At 50.9% G+C, this 24,341-nt stretch overlaps 2 protein-coding genes and 1 pseudogene across 13 annotated transcripts in view; 1 reads left to right on the top strand and 2 right to left on the bottom strand.

The window, feature by feature from the left end:
- WDR73 (WD repeat domain 73) overlaps nt 1–24,341 on the top strand; it is a 33,711-nt gene extending 9,370 nt beyond the window's left edge. Inside the window, exons 8-11 of one of the 12 annotated variants that reach the window (XR_004627667.1) lie at nt 77–135; nt 257–453; nt 5,026–5,815; nt 23,286–24,341. Coding sequence is in view for 6 of the 12 variants with exons in the window: in XM_034667848.1 (XP_034523739.1) it covers nt 77–135; nt 257–453; nt 5,026–5,245 (476 nt within the window). In the remaining 6 variants the exon portion in view is untranslated. Of the gene's footprint in view, nt 1–76; nt 1,025–5,025; nt 9,769–23,285 lie in introns of those variants that run through there. The other 11 variants (XR_004627669.1, XR_004627670.1, XR_004627668.1 and 8 more) reach the window with 11 other exon arrangements.
- On the bottom strand, nt 11,686–13,701 carry LOC117803708 (annotated as a pseudogene).
- On the bottom strand, nt 15,908–22,730 carry LOC105234321 (zinc finger and SCAN domain-containing protein 20-like). The gene is made up of 6 exons (XM_034668889.1): nt 22,623–22,730; nt 22,342–22,532; nt 21,519–21,741; nt 20,683–20,764; nt 17,548–17,976; nt 15,908–17,148 (listed from the first exon to the last, which is right to left on the bottom strand). The coding sequence occupies exons 1-6, from the start codon at nt 22,728–22,730 to the stop codon at nt 16,571–16,573; spliced, it is 1,611 nt and encodes a 536-aa protein (XP_034524780.1). The 3' UTR covers nt 15,908–16,570.

The following is a 24,341-nucleotide window of genomic DNA, read 5'->3' on the forward strand; positions in this document are numbered from 1 at the left end:
ACTTAAAAAACAAACAAACAATAAAAATTACTTTAGAGATTCAATGTCAATCCTCTCTTTTCTCATTCTTCCTTAGGTTTTGATGGGACAGTCCAGGTCTACGATGCCACATCTTGGGATGGAGTGGGGAGCCAGGTAGACCCTCTCTTCACTCACAGAGGTCACATCTTCCTGGAGGGCAGTCAGATAGACACTGCCGCACTGGTTACTACCCACACTTGGCACCCCCACAAACCACGGACTTTGTTATCGGCAGCAAGTGATGCCTCCCTGCACGTGTGGGACTGGGTGGACCTCCGCGCGGCCTGCTGACTCCAGCGTCTTTCTGCCCAGGCCTCAAAGAAGAGGAGGAGCTACTAGAGAGCCAAGGTACCGACTTCGGTCCCTGTTACCAGCCAAGTGGCCTTGGGCAAGTCCGCCAGCTTCTCCTACCCCGGGTTCTTTATTTGTAAGGTGAGAATAGTAAGAGCTACCTCTCAGGGTTGTTGGAAAAGTGAGAAGTGATGTATTAAAAAACAGGATGCATAGCTCCTGTTAGATCCGAGAGCCCCATTTCCCCCACGTGTAGAGTGACAGTGCTTTATCCCTGTCTGTATTCACAACATCAGTGAAAATCAAAAAAACCAACAAATGAAAACTCGTTTTGTGAACTTCTTTACAGAACTCAAAATGTACAAGGGCCAATAAGCATGAAAAAAGAAGTCAACCCCAGTAGCAATGAAGGAAATAACATAAAACAAGGGTATTGCCCTTTTTTACCTATCAAGTTGCCAAATTGTAAAACATTGCTTGGACAGCTGATCAAGGTGACATGATGACCCAGTCCAGGAGACACAAGGCAACAGCGTGGTTCCTGCTCCTGGTGGTGCATGGGACTGGTGTGCAGTCGACCATAATTTGTACATCCAGTCTCCTGTTAAATGACAGTTGATCTTTTGCTGTTACAAATAGTGTGAACAACGTTTGTACCCGGGAACAAAAGCCTGTAGGATAAATTTCTAAAATTAAAATCGCTAAGGCAGAGGATACGTGCATTTTTAGGTTCTCTAAATACTGCCAGTGTGTCCTCCCCGGAGATGTGCCATTTGTGACAGCAGCAGTGATGGGTCTGTCTGTTTCTCTTCCCTCACCAGCCAAGGGTCCCTAGTGGCTTTTTGACCTTTGGCAGTCTGATAAGTGAAAAATCATTACTTGTCGTTTTCGTCTTTACTTCCTGGATTTGTGAAATCGAGACTCTTCATGTATTTAAACATTTGGGGGCAAATTTTTCTAAAGATGAGACTAGCCGGGGTGGGGAGATAGGCATTCTCACCAGTACCCCTGCAGCAGAGACTGGACCGCTCCCTTCTTGGGTGGTTCACACTGGGACACAGCCAGGGCCAGGGTGGTGCTTTCCCACACCTGTCCCTGCCCTCCCAGGGGAGGAGACCCAAGGGACAGTTCTTTTTGGTGGCCCGTAGCAAATAGTAAAGTGTACCTGCATTCCTTTTACACAGACTTTCTCACTGTCAACATTTGTTAAGGAATTTTCAGCAAGTTTGCTTTTGAAATTATTTGATTACTCGCCAGTTTGGGCTCTGAGTCTTTTTTTTTTTTTTTTTAAAGATTTTTTTATTTATTTGACAGAGATAGAGACAGCCAGCGAGAGAGGGAACACAAGCAGGGGGAGTGGGAGAGGAAGAAGCAGGCTCATAGCAGAAGAGCCTGATGTGGGGCTCGATCCCAGAATGCTGGGACCACGCCCTGAGCCGAAGGCAGACGCTCAACCGCTGTGCCACCCAGGCGCCCCTGGGCTCTGAGTCTTAAAAAATAATTTTGAGCTATAATTCACACACCTTACATATAATTCACACACCACACAATTCACCCACTGAAAGTATACGATTTGGTGGTTTGGGTATATTATTAATTTTTAAAGATTGTGGTTAAAATATATGTAACACTTTGCCTGTCTTTTCATTTTTAAGTGTACAATTCTGTAGAATTAAATGCATTCACAGTGTTGCACAACCATCAGCACTTCTAATTCCAAAATGTTTTCGTCACCCAGACAAGCTCTGTGACCATGATGGGCTCGGTTTGCTGGCCGTCAGTGGGCATGCTTGTATTCATCAGCTCAGGCCGCCCTAATAGAACACCACAGACTGGGGGCCCACACAACAGAACTCACTTTCTCACAGTCCTGGAGGCTGAAAATCCAAGATCCAGGTGCCAGCAAGTTTCCTTCTGAGGCCTCTTCTCCTGGCTTGTGGGAACCATCATCTGTGTGCTCACGGGGCCTCTTTGTGTCCTTGCGGAGAGAGCTCTGGTCTCTGTTTCTCTTAGAAGGACACCAGTCCTTTCGGTTTGGAGCCCCACCCTCATGACCTCATTTAACCTTATTTACCTCTTAAAGGCTGTATCTCCAAATACTGTCACTTCGGGGGTTAGGGTTTCAACATAAGAATTTGGGGCAGGGCACAAGTTAATTCATAGCAGCTAGGAATTATTTTGAAGTGAGAAAAACCTGAGAAATTTTCAAATGAAGTGATTTTCTTATTTAACAATGAAGTTGAGGGAGTGTTACATATTGGAGAAGTTTAATTTCAAATACTCGGTTTGAAGATGTGATTGTTTTTACCATTTTCTGAAGCCTTCCTTCTGTCCTCCTGTTAGTGACGTCACACTGACAGTTGGCTGTGATGGAAATACTTACCCACAGAAATTGGCAAATACTACAGCATACCACTGGCTGAGCTATATTATTTCACCAAATAGAAGCAGAAATGAGTCATTTAGAAAATAGTAGAATTGATGCACGAATTCAAAAGCTGCTTTGCTGAAAAATAGTGATAAAATGCGTGTCAGTCAGTCGAGGTCCAGCCAGAAGGACTGAACCCACAGCCAGTATTTCAGCTGCAGGAATTCAGTTAGGAGGCATCTGAAAGGGGTGCAGGGCAAGGTGGGGCCCATGAGAGAAGAGCAACAGCGGGAAGTTACCCAGAGGGACAGAGGGGTGGGGTGTGGGTGTGACTAGAGCTGAAGAGTGGGGCCTCCCAGTGGGAAGGGGAGCACAGCAGTCCTGCAGGCTGGGGCTGGGACTGTGGTGCAGTAGCTGGGACTGCAGAGGACACAGCTGAAGACGGCAGGAAGTACAGAGACCGGAGAAGTCCCCCAGCTCCTTTCCTTCGGCCCTCCAGTACTGGCCTGCACCAAGGACCAGATGTGACAGGAGCTCGCCAGCTGGGGAGCCTGGGAGGTGCGGGGGGGGGGGGGGGGGGGGGTCTGCACCTGCAGTACAGCAGAGGGTTGGAACCGGCGTGGAACTGAGGACAAACAGACGACTGGCACCACATCTAAACCTCAACGAATTAAGCAAGAAAAAGGGAAAAAAAAAAAAAAAAAAAAAAAAAAAGGAAAACAACGAAGATTATAAGAAAACGTGTAAAATTATATGTTAATTTGAAAAGCTCAAGATAGTTAATTTCTTAAAAACTGACATTGTAAACTACATTTTAGTAGAAAATCTGAATTCTCCAATACTCAAGAAAGAAAAACTTGAAGGAGTAAGTAAACCAGAAAGGATGTTGGGGGTGGGGCAATTTTGTGGGTACACTTTTTTTCAAACTTTTAAAGAACAGTAAATCCCCATGGTAGAGACATTTTCTTTTTTTCTTTTTTTTTTTTTTTAAAGATTTTATTTATTCGACAGAGTAGAGACAGCCAGCGAGAGAGGGAACACAAGCAGGGGGAGTGGGAGAGGAAGAAGCAGGCTCATAGCGGAAGAGCCTGATGTGGGGCTCGATCCCACAACGCCGGGATCACGCCCTGAGCCGAAGGCAGATGCCCAACCGCTGTGCCACCCAGGCGCCCTGAGACATTTTCTTTTTTTTTTTTTTTAAGATTTCATTTATTTGAGAGAGAAAGAGCACAAGCAGGGGGAGGGATGAAGAGAGAGGGAGAAGCATGTTCCCCACAGAGCACAGAGCCCGATGCAGGGCTCCATCCCAGGACCCTGAGATCATGACCTGAGCCAAAGTCAGAAGCTTGACTGACTAAGCCACTCAGGTGTCCCAATTAGAAACACTCATTTAAAAAATTCTGGGGAACTAGCCAATTCCTATAATGATACCAAAATGTGGCCCAGAAGCTGTGCTCATAGACACACACACAGACACACTCGCTGAAGCTCAGTTATTAATACAAGACAGTGTCCCTCAGCACTGTCAGCCCCAACATGCCTTCTGTGAACACCCCTTTACTATCCTGAAATAAAATTTCACAGGGAAAATTGATTACTTACAATTTCAAAACCAGTATAAATACAAAATAACGTATTTACATACATAAATGTTCACACTTCTGCATGGGGTGTAATCCGATGTTTGCGCTGTTTATAAAATCGAGAACAGGACAGCTGCAACTATAGACCGATACAGGTGTGCTGTATTCGTGCCATACACCAGAGAGTCCATGACGTGATTTTTCTGAACTGCTAAGGGGCACCTGGCTGCCTGGGTCGGTGGAGCTTGCTACTCTTGAATTTGGGGTCATGAGTTTGAGCCCCATGTTGAGGGTAGAGTTTACTTAAATTACAAAAACGCTTTGGAAAGTTCTGAACAAAAGAATGCACTCTTTTCCCTGGTTTTATATAGTAGTTGCATTTCTGGGAAATTCAGGTACATTAAAACTGTCCTTATGTAGTTGTAAAAAGGTAGGTTCTAGGCCCACATAACTATAAAAAGTTTCCGTCCATCAATGGTTCTCAAAATTTCACGTGTCTGGATCACCTAGAGGACTGGTTAAACCCGACTGCTGAGCTCCACCCCTGGGGTTTCCGATCCGTAGGAGTATTAGCCAGGCTCCAATGAGGAACAGGCCAGCAGGAGATCCTTCACACACGCACACACAGACTTGACCTTGTGTATCGGGGGAGCTGGAGCCCGGGGCCCCGGGGCAGGTAGCCGGGAAGGGACGGTGGGCGGAAGAGGGGAGAGCCGGGTCAGTTCTAGCTGTCCGCAGTCCTGATGCTTGGGTCTCCGGCAGGAGCAGCCGGCGCCCTTCGCCACGGAGCCGAACACACCTGTGGCCGAGCAGTGACGCGATCACGGAAGGTAGAGCAGCTGCGCAGAGAAGCGCCCGTGCGAGCTACACCTGCCCCAGGGCCCAAGCGCTCAGAAAAAATGGCTGCCAGCTCACTTCCTCCAAATCTCACCCGAAAACGACTCTTGTGGCTCACTCTACCTGGAAACATACGGGGAGATGAACTCCGGGGACTGTGGTTCCACCTGGCCACGTCACCACAATCAAAAGCCACCTCACGTTTGAGGTGCAGCTCGAGAATTTGCATTTCGAGTAAGTTGTGCGAGTCTGTGAGCCACCCCGAGAGTCCCTGCCCTCCACGCACTCCGAGCAGCATTGGTTGTGCAGCGCTGTCTCAACAGTCGTATTGTGTCTGTGTGGCCCCTGCCCGCATATGCCGGCTGTGCTTCCGATTTGTGGGACAGCTACAAAGCCTCACCTTTGGTTTCCAGAATGCTCCTTTGGGAACCTGCACAGTCCCCGGCGAGGAACGCCTGGGGTTCTCTCAGCTGCTCCAGGAAGAAGCCCCAGAGAACCCCTAGGAGGACCCGAAGACCATCAGTAATTTACACTGACATCAGCACAGGATCTGCTCCAGTTTGGCTCCAGGCAAAGGCGATGGAGACTCAGCACGGAGGGGAGAGAACATTCAGGAACTTGTTTTGGCATCACAGAGATTCAAAACACAAGAGAAAGATTTGGAGAGATTGAAAAGGAAGAAGCAAGAAACACAGCAAACGGCAAAGTAGCGAAGGTGAGTAATGCATTTGGGGCCACTGTTGGGCATGTGTGTGCTCAGAAGGATGTGTTCCAGAACAGAATGTGCTGTGGTCGAGGAGGAGATGACCAGGCCGGAGGAGGAGGCATGGCCAGGGGAGTAAGGGATGTTCTCAAAGGCCGTGGCTGTGGGGACTCGGCCCCAATCCCTTCTCGGGCCCTGCCTCCTGCCCCCGTCCTTCTCTGGAAGGGTGAGGTAGCCAGCCCCACCTGGCCACAGCCGGGTGGCTCAGGGATGGACGTGTGGCCCAGGGTCCCAAATCCATTCCCTGGGATGAGCCGATCTGCACTTTTCTCCTGGGAATGTGAACTGCATAACACAGAACTGTGGTCTGATGGGGAGAGCTGAGTCCGTGCCAAGGTCAGCCCCACATGTGTGAGGCTGGGCTTCTGGGGGGCAGGAGCAAGAGTGTGGAAGGAGCCCTGGCACGGAGCACGTGTGGAGAGACACAGGCGGTCAGCAAGGGCACGGTCAGTTTGCGTGAATGAAGGATGTGCAGGGATGTGTGACTGCCGTGGCTGGTTCTGTCAGCGGGCCCAGTCACTGGGGTTCGGGAGCGAAGCGGGTGTCCCGCAGCTGCGGGGGGAGGAGGTGATGCTAGGGGTCCCGGCTCTCTCAGCCAGCACCTGCCGAGCAGTGCTGTGTGCCAAGCGCCGTGCTGGCTGCTGGGATATGAGGTCAGAGGTGTACAGACGCGGCCCCACTGGTGGGGGAACGGAAGGAACACTTGTAGAGGGAAGGGGGTCGTGCGCTGTGGGAGCACAGGGGGCTGAGTAGCTAACCTGCTTGGTTAGAGACCAGGTGTGCTCTGCAAAGGCGATATTTGAGTTGTGTCCTTCCCTCAGGCGAGGGAGAGGGTGGGTGTTCCAGGCAGAGGGAACCGCCTGGGAAAACACAGAACTGAGAAAAGGCGCAGCCCCAGCGTGGGGAAAAAGCAAGTTGGAAATACAACTGAGAAAATGGGCTGTGGCCGGTCCTAAGGCCCTGTGTGCTGTGCTGGAGGCGGGGTGGGGGGGGTCCCTGCGGGCTTCAGAGTGAGAGCAGAGAAGGGAGGCGGCCACTGTGCGTGTGAGGGCAAGGACATGCAGGCCTCCTCCAGGCAGGAAGAGCGCGGCCCTCTGTATGTGCTCGTTCATTGTTGGGGCTCCATTTCCTCGAGGAAGTATAACCAGTCAGTGAGGTGGTTCAGATTTGCTCTGCCCGCGCTACCCCTGGACTTGGGCAGAATGGGTGCCAGGCCGTAAGCCAGACGCAAAGGACAGATCTGTGATGCCGCTTACACGAAGGGACCTAAAACAGGCCGGTTGACTGAGACAGAAAGTGGAACAGTGGTTGCGGGGGGCTGGGGGAGGGCACGGGGAGTTCGTGTGGAACACGTACGCTTTCAGTTTGGGACGATGAAAAGGTTTTGGTGTTGGATGGTGGCGATAACTGCACAGAAATGCAAATGGACTTACTGCCAGTGAATCGTACACTTAAATATGGTAAAATGGCAAAATTTACATTGCGTATGTTTTACCACACTTTTTAATTAAAAAGTGGATGCCAGGGCCCAGTGCTGTAGGGGGCCCAGCCCCACCCAGCCCTCCTCTAGCCGAGCCCTTCTCCAGGGATGAGAAGGCCACGGGCCACGGCTGTGGGCCCACAGAGCCTACATCCCTCTGCCAGGCCAACTTCCAGGCACCTGGGACCCAGAACGTCCTGTCCGAATGGCCAGAGCCTGCTTCTGGGGCCTGCACGCCCTCCTCCGTTCTGTCCTCTCAGGGGCAGTCTGTGCACTTGGCATGTGCACGCTGGGCCTGAGAGGTGGCCAGAGTGGCTGCTGGCGGGGAGCGTGGCTGGAGCCCGAGGGCACACACCAGGGCACCTGCACACTTGCGGAGCGGGTGGGGCAGGGGCCCCTCCTCCCGAGCCGCCACCTGCCACCCTGCACTTTGCACGAGTCCGCGGTGTAGTCAGAACCCGGCTTCATCACTTCACGCCCTCCAGGATGGCTAGAACCAAAAACACTAGGGGCACCTGGCATGCAGCTCTTGATCTTGGCGCTGAGTTCAAGCCCCACGTTGGGGGTAGAGATTACCTAAAAAGAAAAAAAAAAAGACTACCCAGTTTGCGGGGAGGATGTGGAGAAATCTGAACCCTCATACACCGAGGGTGGGAATGTAAAATGGTGCAGCCTCTTTGGAAAAGAAAGCTGGCACTTCCTCAAAAGGCCAAACCTCGAGTTACTATGTGGCCCAGCAGTTGCACTCCTCGGTTATTTATCCAACAGAACTGAAAACAACGTGTCAAAACGCATACACGAACAATTCACACTAAGCCCTGGTGGAACAAGCCCGCTGTCCACCAGCTGACCAAGGGCTAACACGCTGCGGCATGTCCATGTGCTGGAACATCATCGGCCAGAGGGAGGATGGCGGCTCGGCCACCCGGCACAATGTGGAGGGGCCTGCAGACAGCACGCTGAGGGGAAGTCACAAAAGGCCACTCGCTGTAGGACTCCATTTCTGGGAAATGTTGGAACAGGCCAATCCAGAGAGACAGAAAGGAGAGGTGTGGTAGCCAGAGGATGAGGGACATGGGGACTGGGGAGTGACTGCTGCTGAGTTTGGGGTTTTCCGGGGTGAAGAAAATGGTCTAAAATTAGATAATGGTGACAGTTGCACAATCTTCTAAATATCCTAAAAACAAGAATTTTAAACTTAAAAAAATCGCCCACAACTCTGGCATTCCACATCATTCTGAAGGATATAAGTTCGCTAGCTTGACTTAGAATCCTTAGTGTGTAGACGAGGGCTACAGCGCGCTCCAGCCAGGGGCTCGCAGTGACGGGTTGAGAGTGGTGGTGAGGTGTTTGGGGAATCAGACCTCGGAACCAAGAGTGAGGGTTGCACCCTCTCCCCTGTTTTGCAGATGAGCACAGGGGTGCAGAGAGGTGACGTGGCCTGGCCGGGGTGGTGGCCCCTCGGCCCATGGATGAGAGGGCCCAGCTGTCCAGAGCGGCGGTGGGAGGCGGGCTCCTGCTGCTGCCTGCAGGGTTCGCGCCCCTGGGCCTTCAGCTCGGGCGCATCTCACAGGTCTGCGACAGACGCTGTCCTTGCCTCCTGGGCTGTGGAGGGGACTCGCGAGAGTCATTTTGAGCAGATACAATCATTCCCTTGTGGGCTGACTTTACAGGCCAACCCCCACAGCCGCTGTGGTTCCCAGCAGTGCACAGCCGGGAGCTGATACAGGGCGATGAGGACCCCCCCCACCACGTGCAGTCAGATCAGGGCCCAAGCAAGGCCCAGCTCTGCTCTGTGGCCCACACCTGCCGTGGCTGTGGTGGTTCCCAGACCCCCTGCAGCAAAGGGCTCAGCGCAGGGCCTGCCTCCGTGAATCTGCTGCAGGCGGAGCTGGCTTTGTTCCGGCCTCTGGACTGGAGGGCTCAGAGCTGTGAAGATACCAGAAGCTGGAGTCCTGGAGAGAAGTAAAGGGGGAGGGTCGGTTCTCTGCAGGTAGAGCAGAGCTATCAAAGCCAGTGAGGGGGCCCCCATTCTGGGTTGAGTTGGGGGAGGGGGGAAGGCCGAGGTCACCTGCATGGTGCCCCATGTGGCTTGTTCAGCCCTGGGGGACCTCAGCCTCACAAAGCCTCTGCCCTGGGGCTGCGTCTATGACCACTTGATGAAAACGGCTCACCCTTTGACCCTTCCACTCATAGGATGCATTTGGAATTCATTTATTTAATGGGTGAACATACTTGCATCCGCTTCAGCTAGCGGGATTAGCTTCTAAAACCCATCTCCTGTTTTAGCTATCTGTAAATAAGAATATGAGCCAGGGGGCACCTGGGTGGCACAGCGGTTAAGCGTCTGCCTTCGGCTCAGGGCGTGATCCCGGCGTTATGGGATCGAGCCCCACATCAGGCTCCTCCGCTATGAGCCTGCATCTTCCTCTCCCACTCCCCCTGCTTGTGTTCCCTCTCTCGCTGGCTGTCTCTATCTCTATCGAATAAATAAATAAATAAAATCTTTAAAAAGAAAAAAAAAAAAAAGAATATGAGCCAGTATTTTTGCTATGAGCTTCTTCAGTTAAAATTTTGCAATGCATATTTCGATTGACTGTCATCTACTGCAACTGTTATAATAGAAGTGAATTTTAGGGCATGTGGGTGGCTCAGTCAGTTAAGCGTCCGTCTTTGGCTCAGGTCATGATCCCAGGGTCCTGAGATCGAGTCCCGCATCGGGCTCCCTGGTCAGTGGGGAGCCTGCTCTCCCTCTGCCTGCCGCTTCCCGATTGTGCGTGCACGCTCTTTCTCTGATAAATAAATCTTAAAAAAAAAAAAGTGAATTTCATGCATTCCCACTTAGAACTTCATTATTATTTTCATCTTGAGGGATTTCCAAGCAAACAGCTTCCAAAAGCCACCCTGCTGGCCTGGTTCAGAAACTTTGAAAGCCGTGATTGTGAGTCTGAGTTGGGCTAAAAATAAAAGCCCCCTGCTTTGCTCCTGCCGAGTACCGTGGGGGACAAAAAGGTAAATCCAAACACTCTTGAGCAAGGTAACAGATGACTAGTTTCAAGTCAAACTCCAGACCTTGTAAGGAGTACCTATTGCACTTGGTTCCCGGGGAAGCCGCTCCATGTGAGTCAGCTCATGTTCACTCCCTGCTCAAGTCTTCCCTGGAGAACTAACTGCGGACGGCACCGAGAGCCGTGGCCTCGCAGGTCCTATCGCTCAGGGAGTGTAAAATCCCGAGGAAAGATCTACGGTCTCCCACTCAGCCTTCCCGTTACTTTGCTGAGGGGCAAATACATGTGAGATGAAATTGTGTGCATATTCTGTTTCAATCTCCTTGTTCCATTCCAAAGGATAATGGCAAAAGTTTTCCAGAAGGGATTCTGGTTATTTCCAAAGTCTTTTTTAAATGCATAGCCACACTGGTTTTAGTATGTTGAATTTCCTCCCAAGGAAGGCCTTTCTCATTCAGAAGAGTGAAATGATTTAAAATAATACATATCAGATTGATTGCGTGGCCTTACAAAAAAATCCTGAACCCAAATTTCTGAGATAGGTTTTTGAAAACCATGTCCAAAAACACGCTCTCTGAAGTCTGCTCAGTGGCAGCAAACTGACATCCTTTGAAGGGAATCTGTCTTCAGAGAGCAGATACTGGGCAGAGCCAAGTGTCATGGATAAGAGAGGTGATTGATGGGGCTAGATAACAAACAAGCTCGTTCTGTCAGTGTTGGTGAAGCCTTTCTTACGTGCAGGACACTCCGTGCTGGAAATACACTGATGGGGGGCTTCTAAGGTGGTGCAAAGACAATTCTTACAGGACAACTCAGTGTCTTCCATAATGGCAACAACATAAAAAGCCCACAGCCCATCAGAATGACTGCTTTTGACAGATAAGACTTTATTTAAATAAGTTCTTTGATGTTCATTTAAAAAACTCATTAATCATACTTTATAAATCTAATTATATGAAATTGTCATGTGTCGACAGTGCTTTGTTTTGTAATTGGTGGGTTTCTAGAAAGTTGTGGGGAAATATTTTCAAGTGAAATGCACAAAGGAAACTTTTTTTTTTTTTAAGTGGGCTCCATACTGGGCCCATTGTGGGGCTTGAACTCACAAGTGTGAGATTGAGACCTGAGCTGAGATCAAGAGTCAGACACTTAACCACCGGAGCCACCCAGGTGCCCCAAAGGAAACTATTTTAAGAGGGAGAAACTGTATTTCACTTATTTCCAAGCACCATTTGCTGTGTCAGAGTCCCTGCAGGAACTGTGCTCTGCTCTCGCAGAGACACCCCAAATCTCCAGGAACCCGTGAACCTGCAACTGGGAGTCTTCTTGATCGATGCTGTGGTTCGTAGTTATTGCTCTGGACAGATTTATAAATAGAAGAGGCTTTCCCACTACATTATCCTGTCTGTAATCTCCTAGACCTGGTGTGATATTTTAGGACGCGGTGGGAGGTGTCAGGCTCTATGGTAGCCCTGTAAATTTGGAGTAATTCTATCCTGCAAAAAGTCTGTTTCAGTTGAATCATGAAATTGCTGGTTTTGGAGATCAAAATGGCAATCTCATATGATTCAGCTTAATATGTTGAGAGGAAGAGTAGGTTGTGGTTTAGAAAGCCAACCTCCAGCATTGATCTTTTCTCCTTTTCCCTCCTCCAAATGACATGATCAAGTGCTTTTCGCTCAACTCCATGGACATACTAAGAAAAGGAATGTGGAGAAATGTAGGCAGTTCCCGGGCCCCAATCCTCCCATAGGGAGGACCACGGAAGACTTCTAAAACTGTATGTAGTTCATAAATCCCTGTGTAGCTGCCCCATGCTGAGAAGACAGCTCGGCAGCTGCTGGCACTGTGGCTGAGCCGGCCGTCCACAGGGCCAGCAGCGGGGCGGGGCGAAGCTTCTGTCCCTGGAGGAGGGTCTCAGGGACGGGACTCTCCGCCTCAGCATACCAAGCTGTGTAAATTAAGGCACAGGATCATAGTGGAGATGTACTGTGATGGTGAGCCAGTCAAATTCAGAACTGGTCTCTGAATTCTCTCCAAATGAGCTTCCATTTCAATAGTGTGGAGAAGGAAGCCCTGAGTAGTATTTCATAAGCCCAGTGACTTTTTAGAAAGAGAAATAAAATAACATCTATTGGACCGGGGTCTAAATTCTTTCTCTCCATCTCGTGTGGGTGTCATGGTATAGAATCAAGGACCGTACCGACCGTTTTTGGAACATTCTGTGGTGTTCTTAGACTGCATACTTTTAAAGACATTCCTACCACATTTCGAGTCTACCACTTGGGTCCTCCGATGCACACCAAAATGTGAGCTGTTGTTGAATCACCTCTCACGTTCAGCACACTCGTAGGGTTTCTCTCTGGTGTGGATTCTCTGGTGGATGATGAGACTGGAGCTCTGGTCAAAGCTTTTCCCACACTCCCCACATGTATAGGGTCTCTCTCCAGTGTGAATTCGCCAGTGGGTAATGAGGTTTGAGCAGTCGCTGAAACTTTTCCCGCACTCAAGACATTATAGGGTTTCTCTCCTGTGTGGATCCTCTGATGGCTGGTGAGCGTGGAACTCTTGCTGAATCTTTTCCCACACTCGGGGCACTGGTGGGGCTTTTCGCCAGTGTGTGTTTGCCAGTGCGCACTGAAGTGCGAGCTATTGGTGAAACTTTTCCCACACTTGCTGCACTTACGGGGCTTCTCCCCTGTGTGGACTCTCTGGTGCATAGTAAGGCTGGAGCTCTGGTTGAAGCTTTTCCAGCACTCTCCACATTTATAGGGCTTCTCTCCAGTGTGGACTCTGGTGCATAGTAAGGCTGGAGCTCTGGTTGAAGCTTTTCCAGCACTCTCCACATTTATAGGGCTTCTCTCCAGTGTGGACTCTGGTGCATAGTAAGGCTGGAGCTCTGGTTGAAGCTTTTCCAGCACTCTCCACATTTATAGGGCTTCTCTCCAGTGTGGACTCTGGTGCATAGTAAGGCTGGAGCTCTGGTTGAAGCTTTTCCAGCACTCTCCACATTTATAGGGCTTCTCTCCAGTGTGGACTCTGGTGCATAGTAAGGCTGGAGCTCTGGTTGAAGCTTTTCCAGCACTCTCCACATTTATAGGGCTTCTCTCCAGTGTGGACTCTGGTGCATAGTAAGGCTGGAGCTCTGGTTGAAGCTTTTCCAGCACTCTCCACATTTATAGGGCTTCTCTCCAGTGTGGACTCTGGTGCATAGTAAGGCTGGAGCTCTGGTTGAAGCTTTTCCAGCACTCTCCACATTTATAGGGCTTCTCTCCAGTGTGGACTCTGGTGCATAGTAAGGCTGGAGCTCTGGTTGAAGCTTTTCCAGCACTCTCCACATTTATAGGGCTTCTCTCCAGTGTGGACTGGTGCATAGTAAGGCTGGAGCTCTGGTTGAAGCTTTTCCAGCACTCTCCACATTTATAGGGCTTCTCTCCAGTGTGGACTCTGGTGTGCTGTGAGGTTAGAAGGATCACTGAAGCCTTCCCCACATTCAGGGCCTTTGTAGGGCTTCTCCCCAGTGTGGATTTTCTGGTGGCAAACCAGATGTGAGCTTCGACCAAAGCTTTTCACACAATGGCCACACTTAGAAGGTTTCTTTTCTCCAGTGTGGGCTGATCAGTGGACAGCAAAGCGTGAGCCCTGGCTGCTATGTTTTCCACATGCACAGCAGAGATGGGCCTTTCCTCCTACGTAGTTTCCCTGAGGACCTATGAATTTACCTACGTCTCTTTCTGGTGGGGAGAGTGACTCTTGTCCATCTTCTAAGGGTACTTCCCACTGCCCCTCCGTCCCCTTCCCAGGCGGTCCTCCAGTCAGGGGCCTGGGAGGCATCCACTCTGGGTCTCTCTAATCGCTCCCCCCGCAGCTCTGCTTCCTCTGAGATGTTCTGGCTTGAATGCTGCTCGTCCTCTGTCCTTGTTTCAACATCTGAAAGAATGAGATGAAACCACAAACGTGACCTGCTTTCTGAGCTCAGAAGAATGCAAACAACGTGAAAGAGGCCCCTCCTGGACACTGAGAAACAACTTCTCGATGGTGACAGAACACAGTCAGCTTTCCATTAAACCAGGAACCAAGAAACTGGACTATGGCTGAACCATGGTTAAGACAGCAGACTTGCAGGTCTCCCTCCCTCCCCCAGCTTCGACAAGGTCGTGTGGAGAAAGGCTGATAAAAGGGAGGTGGGCAAGGTCCAGACACATTTCTTCCTCTCCCCACTCCTCAAAGTCTCTGCCCCCAAGCTTGGCTTCTTCTCTTCTCCCATCTACCTAGGGCTGGTAATCAGTACTAAAAAGCTACCTTTCTCTTCTTGATACTGCCTTGCAGGTAGAGGGACAAGCCTGAGAATAGTTCTGGCTCTATCCCCTTGCTCCTGAAACAGGAGGAAGGACTTCTTCGATTAACAGGGAGATGGGCACACGTGGCTCAGAAGACCAGCAGCGAAGGCTCTGTGCCTGCAGGGCAAGGCTGTGGTCGTCTGGGGCTGCCTGCGGCTCAATCTGGGGTTCGGTGTGAGGAAGCCCACTGTGGCCACACATCAAGCCACATTGTCCAACGGCTCTACCAGTTAGAAAGCTGCATATTTTGATGTCAATGTCTTATTCTTAATGGTTCTTGGTTAGCCTGGAATCTGAGTGGAGGAAGAACAGTACTGTTTATTGGATCCCTTAAAATTCCAGCAGAATGACAGCCCCACCAAGGAGGGAGGCTTTTCTTAACCATGAGAAGTTCACCCTTCCAATAATCTAAGGTTGACTATAGTTTAATTTGGGGTTGCCAAGGCTCACTTTTTCTATTAACCTAGTTAAGCGACAGTTAATTGTAGTTGGAATTCAGATAGAAATTTAAGTGGGAGGGGCATCTGGCTAGCTCAGTCAGTAGAGCATGTGACTCTTGATTTTGGGGTCATGAGTTCAAGCTCCATGTTGGGGATAGTTTACTTAAAAAACTAAATAAATAAAAGGGGCATTTAAAAAAAAGAAATTTAAGAGGGCATTCGTAAACAGTAATAATTTGTTTATGTCTATGAGCCAAGGTAACGAAGGGGAGCAGACTTTCCTGGTGCCACCTGCTTTTCTGTTCTCCCACCGCCTGTGGTTTCAGCACCTCAGAGTAATAAACCGGGAAGGCCCAGTGAGTGGGTACTCGCCTGGCCCGGTGCTGCCTTGTCCGCATTCAGAATTTCGGGTCTGACTTCTCAGTTGGCGACATACTAGCTTTCACTCATTTCCCACCTGCGCAGGAAGTTTCCCGAAAGTCCCAGACATCGTCATTCCAAAGGTCTTCATTTCTCTCCAGCCTCGAGACCCCATCTGGCTGGGGAGCCAGAAATCCTGCTCAAGGAAAAGCAAGAAGGGACGTGGAGTTCCTGTGTAGTCTGCTTTCTGTTCTCCTGTCTGGAACTGGTAGCTGAGATGAGCGTGCAAGCACCTCCCAGAAAGTCCAGTTTTTATTTTTTTTATTTTTTATTTATTTATATTTTTTAAAGATTTTATTTATTTATTCGACAGGGATAGAGACAGCCAGTGAGAGAGGGAGCACAAGCAGGGGGAGTGGGAGAGGAAGAAGCAGGCTCATAGTGGAGGAGTCTCATGTGGGGCTCGATCCCATAACGCCGGGATCACGCCCTGAGCCGAAGGCAGACGCTTAACCGCTGTGCCACCCAGGCGCCCCGAAAGTCCAGTTTTTAGAAGAAAACGTGTAGTTAATGACTCAGGAAATGTGCCCCCTTAAGTGAGGAGTACAGGGCAACGCATTCATCTGTGTTAATAATGAGAACGCTCACGATAATGAGAACAGACGTTTCCTGAGTGCTAGCCACATGCCAAGATCCTCAAAACTGCCCAGAGGTAGATACCGTCACTATGTCCAGCTTACAGATGAGAAGATGGAGGCTTAGGGTGTGGAACCCGTTTGCCCAAAAACAGACAAGTCTGCATCTGTCTATCACGTGCACAGAGTTCACACGGATAGGGTACTTTAGATGGGAATGAACTGGAACTGTAAGTCACTCTAACGTCTCTTTCCTCCTACAATTGTTACTAAATATTGTTTCTATAATGCTGTTACCAGGAGCAGACAGGGAGAGCCCTTTGCCATAGAGCAGGGCAAGACCCTCACAGTAGTTTTTGTGAGTCAGCCTGAACTATGGCTTCAGCGGAGGGCTGATTCTAACGATTTCTGAGGATGGGCGGTAAATGGTGTTCCTTAAAGAAATCAACAATCTTCCTCCTGAAGAGGCCATGCCAGAGGGACAGACAATATGTGTCTCTCCTGTTTCACAGTCCTTAATGCTTCCCGCGAGCCCTCACCTCTCCCACTGCTTTGGGGGGACACTGGGGGAGGGGTGCTTACCACTTGACTCCCCCTCAAAGCTGGGGGGCCAAGTCTCCCGGGCTTCTCTGCCCGTTCACTACCATCTCCTGTCACACCTTCCAGCACAGCTTCCTGGTTCTCTTCGGAGTCCCCTCCCTTCCGCAGAAGGTCTCCTGCCACCTCTAAGGCATCAAAGGTGCTGGCAAGAGTCCAGGGGCTCATCAGGGCGTCCATCTCCTGGTAGAAGGGGCAGGTGCGTGGCGCGCGGCTGCTCCTGGCTTTGCAGTAGTGGGTCTGGAGGTTTTTGAACCGGTAGAGACACTGTTCCAGGGTCCTCAGGAAGCTGCGCTCCCGCAGACGCTCGACTACCAGCCGGTACACCTGGAGGTTCCAGTGGCAGGTGCGCAGTTTCTCGTGAATGTAGGGCTCGCCAAGAATCCCCAGGAAGGTTTTCGTCTCTTCATACCCCCAGCGCACACCTGCAGGAAAGGGACAGAGTGAGCTAAGACACTGCTGCTGGTTGTCATGAGGCCTGAGCAGAAGACCCCCTACCACTGACCACAGCATCTCGGCGACTTCCTGAGAAGCGATCAAGTGGCTTTTTCCTCTGATGGGACCTGATCCGACAATATGCACGTGTTTATTTTTACGCTTAGAAATATTACTCTTCCATAATGGTTCTTCCTTTTCCTCGATGGCACACAGGAACAAAGGGCTGTCCCACTTGTGTGTAAACACAGGCTTCCCTTGCCCCTTCCAGATGCCTGCAGCATGCCCTGAACCCCACGGCACCTCTGAACTAACTGGTTGCAGTGAGGTTCTCTCCAAACCCCACCGATGGCTAGGGCCCTCCTGCCTTGCTTGTGACCAGGGCTTACGAGTAGGACTCCGCAACAGGGCTGGGATCCCAGGGTTTCTACACACTTCTCCAACACCCAGTTCTTCCCCCGCAGAATCCTCTGTGATGGTTCCGGAATGCCCGTCCTCTAAAACTGCTGCTGTGTGGCCTGGGTTGTGCCCGGGCTTCTCTGACCTGCCTTCCAACACAGCCTCGGCCAGCACTGCCTCCTCCTGGCCCCAGCCACCCCCCTGCAGCTCTTCCCATGGCCCCTCTGCCCGAGCAGAGCCCCTGCCACCTCTGGAGTGGGGGTGGCAGCAGGCGGGCTCATCAGGGCATCCATCTCCTGGTAGAAGGGGCAGGTGCCTGGTGCACGGCTGCTCCTGGCTTTTCAGTAGTGGGTCTGGAGGTTTTTGAACCGGTAGCAACACTGTTCCAGGGTCCGTAGGAAGCCGCGCTCCCGCAGCCGCTCAGCTACCAGCCAGTACACCTGGCGGTTCCGGTGGCAGGTGCGCAGTTTCTCATGGATCCAGGACTTACTGAGAATTCCCAAAAAAATCTTGGTTTCCTCATAGCCCCAGTGCACCCCTGCCACCTTCTCATCCTCCAGGCCCTGCCACTCCAGCTCCTCCCAGGTCTTGGCTTTTCTCGGGATGGGCAAGTTGCCAGGCTTGACTCTTCCCCCAGCCACCAGGGAGTCTCTGGCGCTCTCCTCCTCTCCAGGGCGCTAAAGATCTGGGCTCTGTGGGTTTTCTTCCTGCTCCCTACCGGAGCTGACGCTGGGTCGGTGGGTGGGCAAGTCTATTGGCAGGAGACAAAGAGAAGACACAATGGTTTGCTACATCTAATCCCAACCACTTTATATGCCATGGAGGGGAGATATGATTAATTTTTTTTTCAAGTCTAATGGGATTTTTGGGAAGCCTCAGTGAAAGTAATATTAAGGACTGTGAAGGAACTATAAGAAAAAGTCCAGGCCAAATCTAGAACTATACATTCACGTTCATGTGTCCCGTAACAAATAAAATTCAGGCTCCCGCCAGAGGCTTTACTGACCATCTTCCTAAGATGAGCTTCAATACGGTATCCTCTCTGGGCTCTCGAAACTCATCCTTGATAGCACTGTCTTTGGTATTAGATTTATCGGTCTCTTTTCAAGCAGGATTGAGGGACTTGAAAAATTTGACCCAAAAAGGTCTGGAGTAGTGTAGTCACTACTATGGAAACTCCACAGCTAACTTGTACTGGATGGGAAAATGGCACTCTTACCCAGCGAGGCCCCATTTGCAGATTTCTCCCAACTTCTTTCCAGGTGGTTCCTCCATCCAGGTCATGGCTGCCTCCATGCCTCCTGGGAGACATACACAGCCACATCACCGAATGTCACCAACTCCTGTGAAAACATAACACCCTATTCAAAATATGATGCCTTGGGCTAAACACCTCTTATACTGCCTTCATCAGAGGCCAGGGCACAAAAAAGACTCAGAAGAAACTAAAACGTGAGTTTTCTTTGGCTTTTAAATGCAATAAGGGCAGGGGCGATTGGGTGTCTCAGTTAAGCTTCTGACTCCAGATTTCGGCTCAGGTCATGATCTTGGGGTCGTGAGATCGAGCCCCATTCAGGCTCTGGGCTCAGCGGGGAGTCTGCTTGGGATTCTCTCTCTCCCTCTTCCTCTGCTCCTCTCCCCACTTGTTCGCGCTCTCTCTCTCTCTCTCAAAATAAATAAGTAAATCTTGGAAAAAAATGCAATAAGGGGCAGGGAAAGGGAAAAGAGGGAGAGGAAGAAAGGCAAGAAAGAAGCTAACATTTACGGAACACCTATGCAGACTTTTCACACTTGCTCAAAGTTCTACAGTCAGTATGTGGCAGAGCTGGGATTTGAACTCGGGGCTGTCTGACTCTGATGCTGTTGTCCCCTGCTATCCCCACACCTGCACCCACACCCGCAGTCTTGCATCCCATGTGGGCAAGATTCAGATACGGAAAGAAGGAAATAACCATTCCTTTTAAGGCAAACAAGCAAATCAGCATACTCTTACACTGTCAGGGTCAAGGAAAAGAATGACTTTAATACCGTTCCTCCCTGCCTCAGCTGTGGTGCTGCCTTACATCAGGGGGAGGTCTGGGCAACATTTGCTGGTGGATGAAACTGTGGAGCCTAATCTGTAAAGTTACTGGGCCTCCCTGCTGGCTAAAATTGCCTTGGCATTTCTTTTTTTTTTTTTTCTAAGATTTTATTTATTTATTTGACAGAGAGAGACATCCAGCCAGTGAGAGAGGGAACACAAGCAGGGGGAGTGGGAGAGGAAGAAGCAGGCTCCTAGTGGAGAAGCCTGATGTGGGGCTCGATCCCACAACGCCAGGATCACGCCCTGAGCCGAAGGCAGACACTTAACAACTGCGCCACCCAGGCACCCCTGCCTTGGCATTTCTGATAATCAAGAGAGTTGGTCGCAAAAGGCCCCCACTCGAGTAGTAAAAGAAAAATCTGGCTCACCTGGGAGGGGCTCATCATCCCCTGGTCATCACCACTCTCCTCCACAGAGAGAGCCAGAGCCTGAGGATCAGGCAGGGCTGTGGGGAAGAGAAAGGAGCTGTTAGAAGACGATGTTTCTTGACTCCCCCTGGAGACCAGCCCAACCTAGAGTCTTCCCCCTTCTCTTTGTGCCTGCTTTGTCCCACCAAAGAAGGTTGGTGAAAAACCAAAATGACACATTTCTAAGAGGAGAGTTCCAGATTATTCCCTTCCATATCCATCCAGGTTACCTATTGTCCCTGTTTTATGTTTTTCTTCTTCCGTTTTGATAACACACTTGAGTCATCAGAATTGGTCTGGGGACATGTGTACCTGGTCTGAGAATTACTGCACTTTGGTTTGCTTTTCCCACCAGTCATGCCTAAAGTCTGTGCACACACCTAACCTACTGGGACCAGTAACCTCTCACCTGGTGCCCCAGGCTCCCCTAAGTGATTTTGCAAAACATGCCAACCCAGGCCCTTCATCCCTTTGGACGTGCCTTATTGAGGACCCCCCAGATTCATGCGGTCAGCCACATTTCACACGCCCCCTCCTCTGAGTGGAAAGGAATCCTACTTTCTGCACTTGGAGGGGATTTCCGCATCCTCCCCACAGAAGCGTCCCTTCTTCCTCCCCAAACCGCGGCTGCTTACCGCTCTTGTGGGTGGGTCGGAATTCTACTTTGGGGCTGTGATTCAACTCTTCTGGTTCTGGTTGTGAGTTCTTCACCATCGCCTGTAACAGACACATGGATCCTGTCTGTGCTTGCTTCAGACGGATGTTTAGGGAACGCAGTCCTGATTCTGAGGGTTCCTTCTCCTCGAAGTGTCCCTCCTGCCCCTGTTCAAGGACTAGAAGTCGTCAGAATTCTGTAGGTACTAAAACGTAACCATCCCAAGATGCAGAGGAGGAAATCAGCCTTATGCAGATCACTGCAGGGCAGTAAGGAGCGTGGGTGTGTGGAAGACAAACAGGAAAGGTCTGGAACCCAGGCTCACTGCAGTCTGCCCACCAGCTCTCCTGGGGCTGCTCCTGTCAGTCCCTGGGCAAAACTCAGCCAACCAAAACTACAGCTAATTTTCAGTAGGACCCAAAGGTTCAATATTGTTAGTAAAGACTAGTAAAGCCCCTTGCTTCCAGCTGGCTGCTGATGAATGAGAGTTACTCTCCAAAACAACACCACCACCACAAATAGCTTCTATGTTCCCCTGGGTGCGCCTCCTGGCCCAGAGTGGTGTTCGAGCCAGTTTAAGCAATTCTCTTACTTAATGGAAGGAACCAACACTCAGAACAACCAATGCTATGCATTTCCTGAAGCATCAGCCTGAGCTCGGAAGGGAAGTTGTGGCTACTGGGCCCGGGGAAGAAGCACATGCCACTTAACACAGAGCAAAGTACTACACATCACCCATCTGGCTGGCAAACCAAGGGCACTCTGCTCTCCCATTCCCCTCTGTGAACTACTCAGAATAAGGCTCCTGGTTCTCACCTGGAGACCCCATCTTCCAGGTTCTTTCTGCAAGTCTTCCACCAGAGACACGGCCTCCTCCCCACTCTCTGGATGCTCCTGTCTAACCCAGATCTGGATCTCCTGAGGAAGGACAGTCAGGAAATGTTCCAGCAAAAGCAACTCCAGGATCTGCTCTTTCGTACACTTCTTTTGTCTCAGCCACTGATGGCAGAGCTTCCGGAGTTGGACGAGGGCCTCCCAGCTGAGAAAAATGTCAGTTATCCATACTGACGAATGAGGATGGGCTGGAGGAGATAATGGGAACAATAAACCCCCCACCCTCCCAAGCCACTTGTCTTGGGAAGTGAATGTGCAGGACAAGGACGAGAAGGCCCACAAGGTAGCAGCACCTTGGAGAGCAGCACCCGGGTGGAGCTGGCTCTAGGCTTCAGCGACTCATAGGGTCCAAACTCTCAACTGCCCACATCTCTGGCTGGGCTCTCGGCATTGGGCACCCCAAGTCTCAGCCCTGGAATAACTCTCTCCCAAATAGGGAGATTTACCCTGGCTAAGGTTATACGCTTTAAGAGCAGGGATAATAAAAACACTCATATGGGATGTTAAAGCTGGCAGGAAAGTTAGATACTTCGGCGGGGCAATCACGGCTCAGAGACCCCCCCCCCCCCCAGGGACTTGCCCAGGTCACATAGCTGGTATAGGGCAGGAAACAAGCAGGGGCTCCGCCCCTTGACCCTGTACTTAGGGGACTGGTCCGCAGAGCGCGACTTACACTGGAGGACTACTCCGCTCCGCGGGCGACTTTCTCTGGAAGCCTTATTGGGTAAACGCGGGCCCTGGGTACGGGGTCGCCTCCGCGCCTACAGGGCCAGGGTCGTCCCCGCCGGGTCCGGTGGGCGGCGCGAAGGAGGGCGGTGTCAGCACGAGGGGCGCATCCTGCTTGGGGGCCGCTTCCGGGGCCAGGGCCCGAGGCGGCGGGACCCAGGGTTTCGGTCCGGCCACGCCCCCCACCCCTCGGCGAGGGCGGTCAGCACCCTGAGAGTGGCGTGGGCCCGCTGAGGCCCTGCGAGTACGGGTAGCCGGGGCCCCCGGCACCTTCTCCGCGGCCACTCAACGTCCCCACACGACCCCCGAACCCCGAGTCCAGGCCCGTAGTCCGGGCATTCGGACCGCCACTAAACACAGGAAGCGGATACGCGAGCCCCAGAAGGACTCGGTTTTGCCGGACTCCATTTCCCATAGGCCTCCGCCTGGGCCCTCAGATTGACAGCAGCGTTAGCCAATAAGCTATGGAGATGGCCTAGGAGTCTATGTGTTTCAGAGGAATCATTAACGATGGGTGGGACCTCACTGCACGCTGGATTTGGGGGTTCAGAGCCACAACCAGAACGCACCCAGCTGGAGGACGTGTGGTCGTACTCCCTTCTCTCACTCTCGGGAGCACTGAGAGGGAGAAGGGTCCTTGGGGACAGGAGGTCTGCGAGTATGAAGCCAAGACTCCTTTTCACATTTTTTGCCACTTAAGAAAGTACTTTTCCCGCATGGTTGTCCACTATGGTAATGCTTTACACACACACACACACACACACACACACGCCACCCTCAGGTCCTGCCTGCACAGTCCTGCGAGATTCACGGTGAATGCTATTGACAAGATGAATACTATTGACGCTTATTCATTCCAAGAATCAGTCGTCATCAACTTTAGCCCAAGCGAAACCTTCCCTCCTCCTCTAAGGGATGCATTCCAGCAGAGGATGCATTTTTATTTTATTTATTTATTTTTAGTAATCTCTACGCCCAACTTGGAGCTGGAACTCACGACCGGGAGATCCAGTCGCATGCTCCACCGACTGAGCCGGCCAGGCGCCCCTAGAGGATGCGTTTTTAAAATGCGGCGCTGAACAACCCACATATCTCCAATGCAGTGTGGTAAGTGCTAGAAGGTGCCTTCAAAGTGAATGGCTGGAAAGATACTGGAGAGCAACTGGGAGAGCCCAAGAGGTAAGAAGGTGCAGCCACAGGGGAAGGGGGCAGGAAACTGTACTTGACTGAGCACCTGCGTTGCGTATTTTATCTAGTTTGGATCTGACAAGAAATCCTGCATAGTAGGTCTCACTCCCTATTTAATGGAAGAAAGATCCAAAATTCAACTGGAGATGGACGAAGCTGTGATTCTTCCCACAGAAGGGGCAGCCTGAGGAGGGCAGAGCTGGGCAAGGGAAGGACAGGATGACAAGAGGGGCTTTCCAGAAAGTTCTAAGTCAAGTTGTGGGTCTGAGCCAGGCGAAGGCTTTGGGTTCCCACCAAGTCACCAGAGCAGCTGCTTTGCTTTTATGCATTTTCCACTGTTGAAAAAAAAGAAAATGGAAAATTACTGATCCAACCCCAATGCCCTATACCTTAACTCAGGGAGCTCCTGAGCAAATGGAACTGTCACTGGAAGCAAAATCAAGCACGGAGAGGGTAGCCCCAAACACAGTTCATAAAATCTTCACCATCAACACCACACCCAGTACTTCAAGGGAGAAGACAGGCATACACGTCCTCAAGCTGTGAGCCACGCTCCTCAAAGAAGGGGACTAAAGGACCCCACAAGTCTACTGAGATGAGATACTTTCCCACTTGGGGCCTCCTGGGCCCTCGGAGGACAATTGTCCTCGGCAACCTAGACAGGCCCGTTTTTTGGTGAAAGCAGGCTCCATGTAGGTCAGAGCTATCAATATTACCACAGAGAATGGGATTACCCTTTCTTACCTTTCCCGGCAGCCTTCTGGAATGGGAACAGCAAGTATTGCCATCAGTTTTGCAGATGTGGAAAATGAGGCCCTCCGAAAGTGATTT

This window comes from Ailuropoda melanoleuca, chromosome 9, assembly GCF_002007445.2.
Source record: "Ailuropoda melanoleuca isolate Jingjing chromosome 9, ASM200744v2, whole genome shotgun sequence".
Classification (NCBI taxonomy): Eukaryota; Metazoa; Chordata; class Mammalia; order Carnivora; family Ursidae; genus Ailuropoda; species Ailuropoda melanoleuca.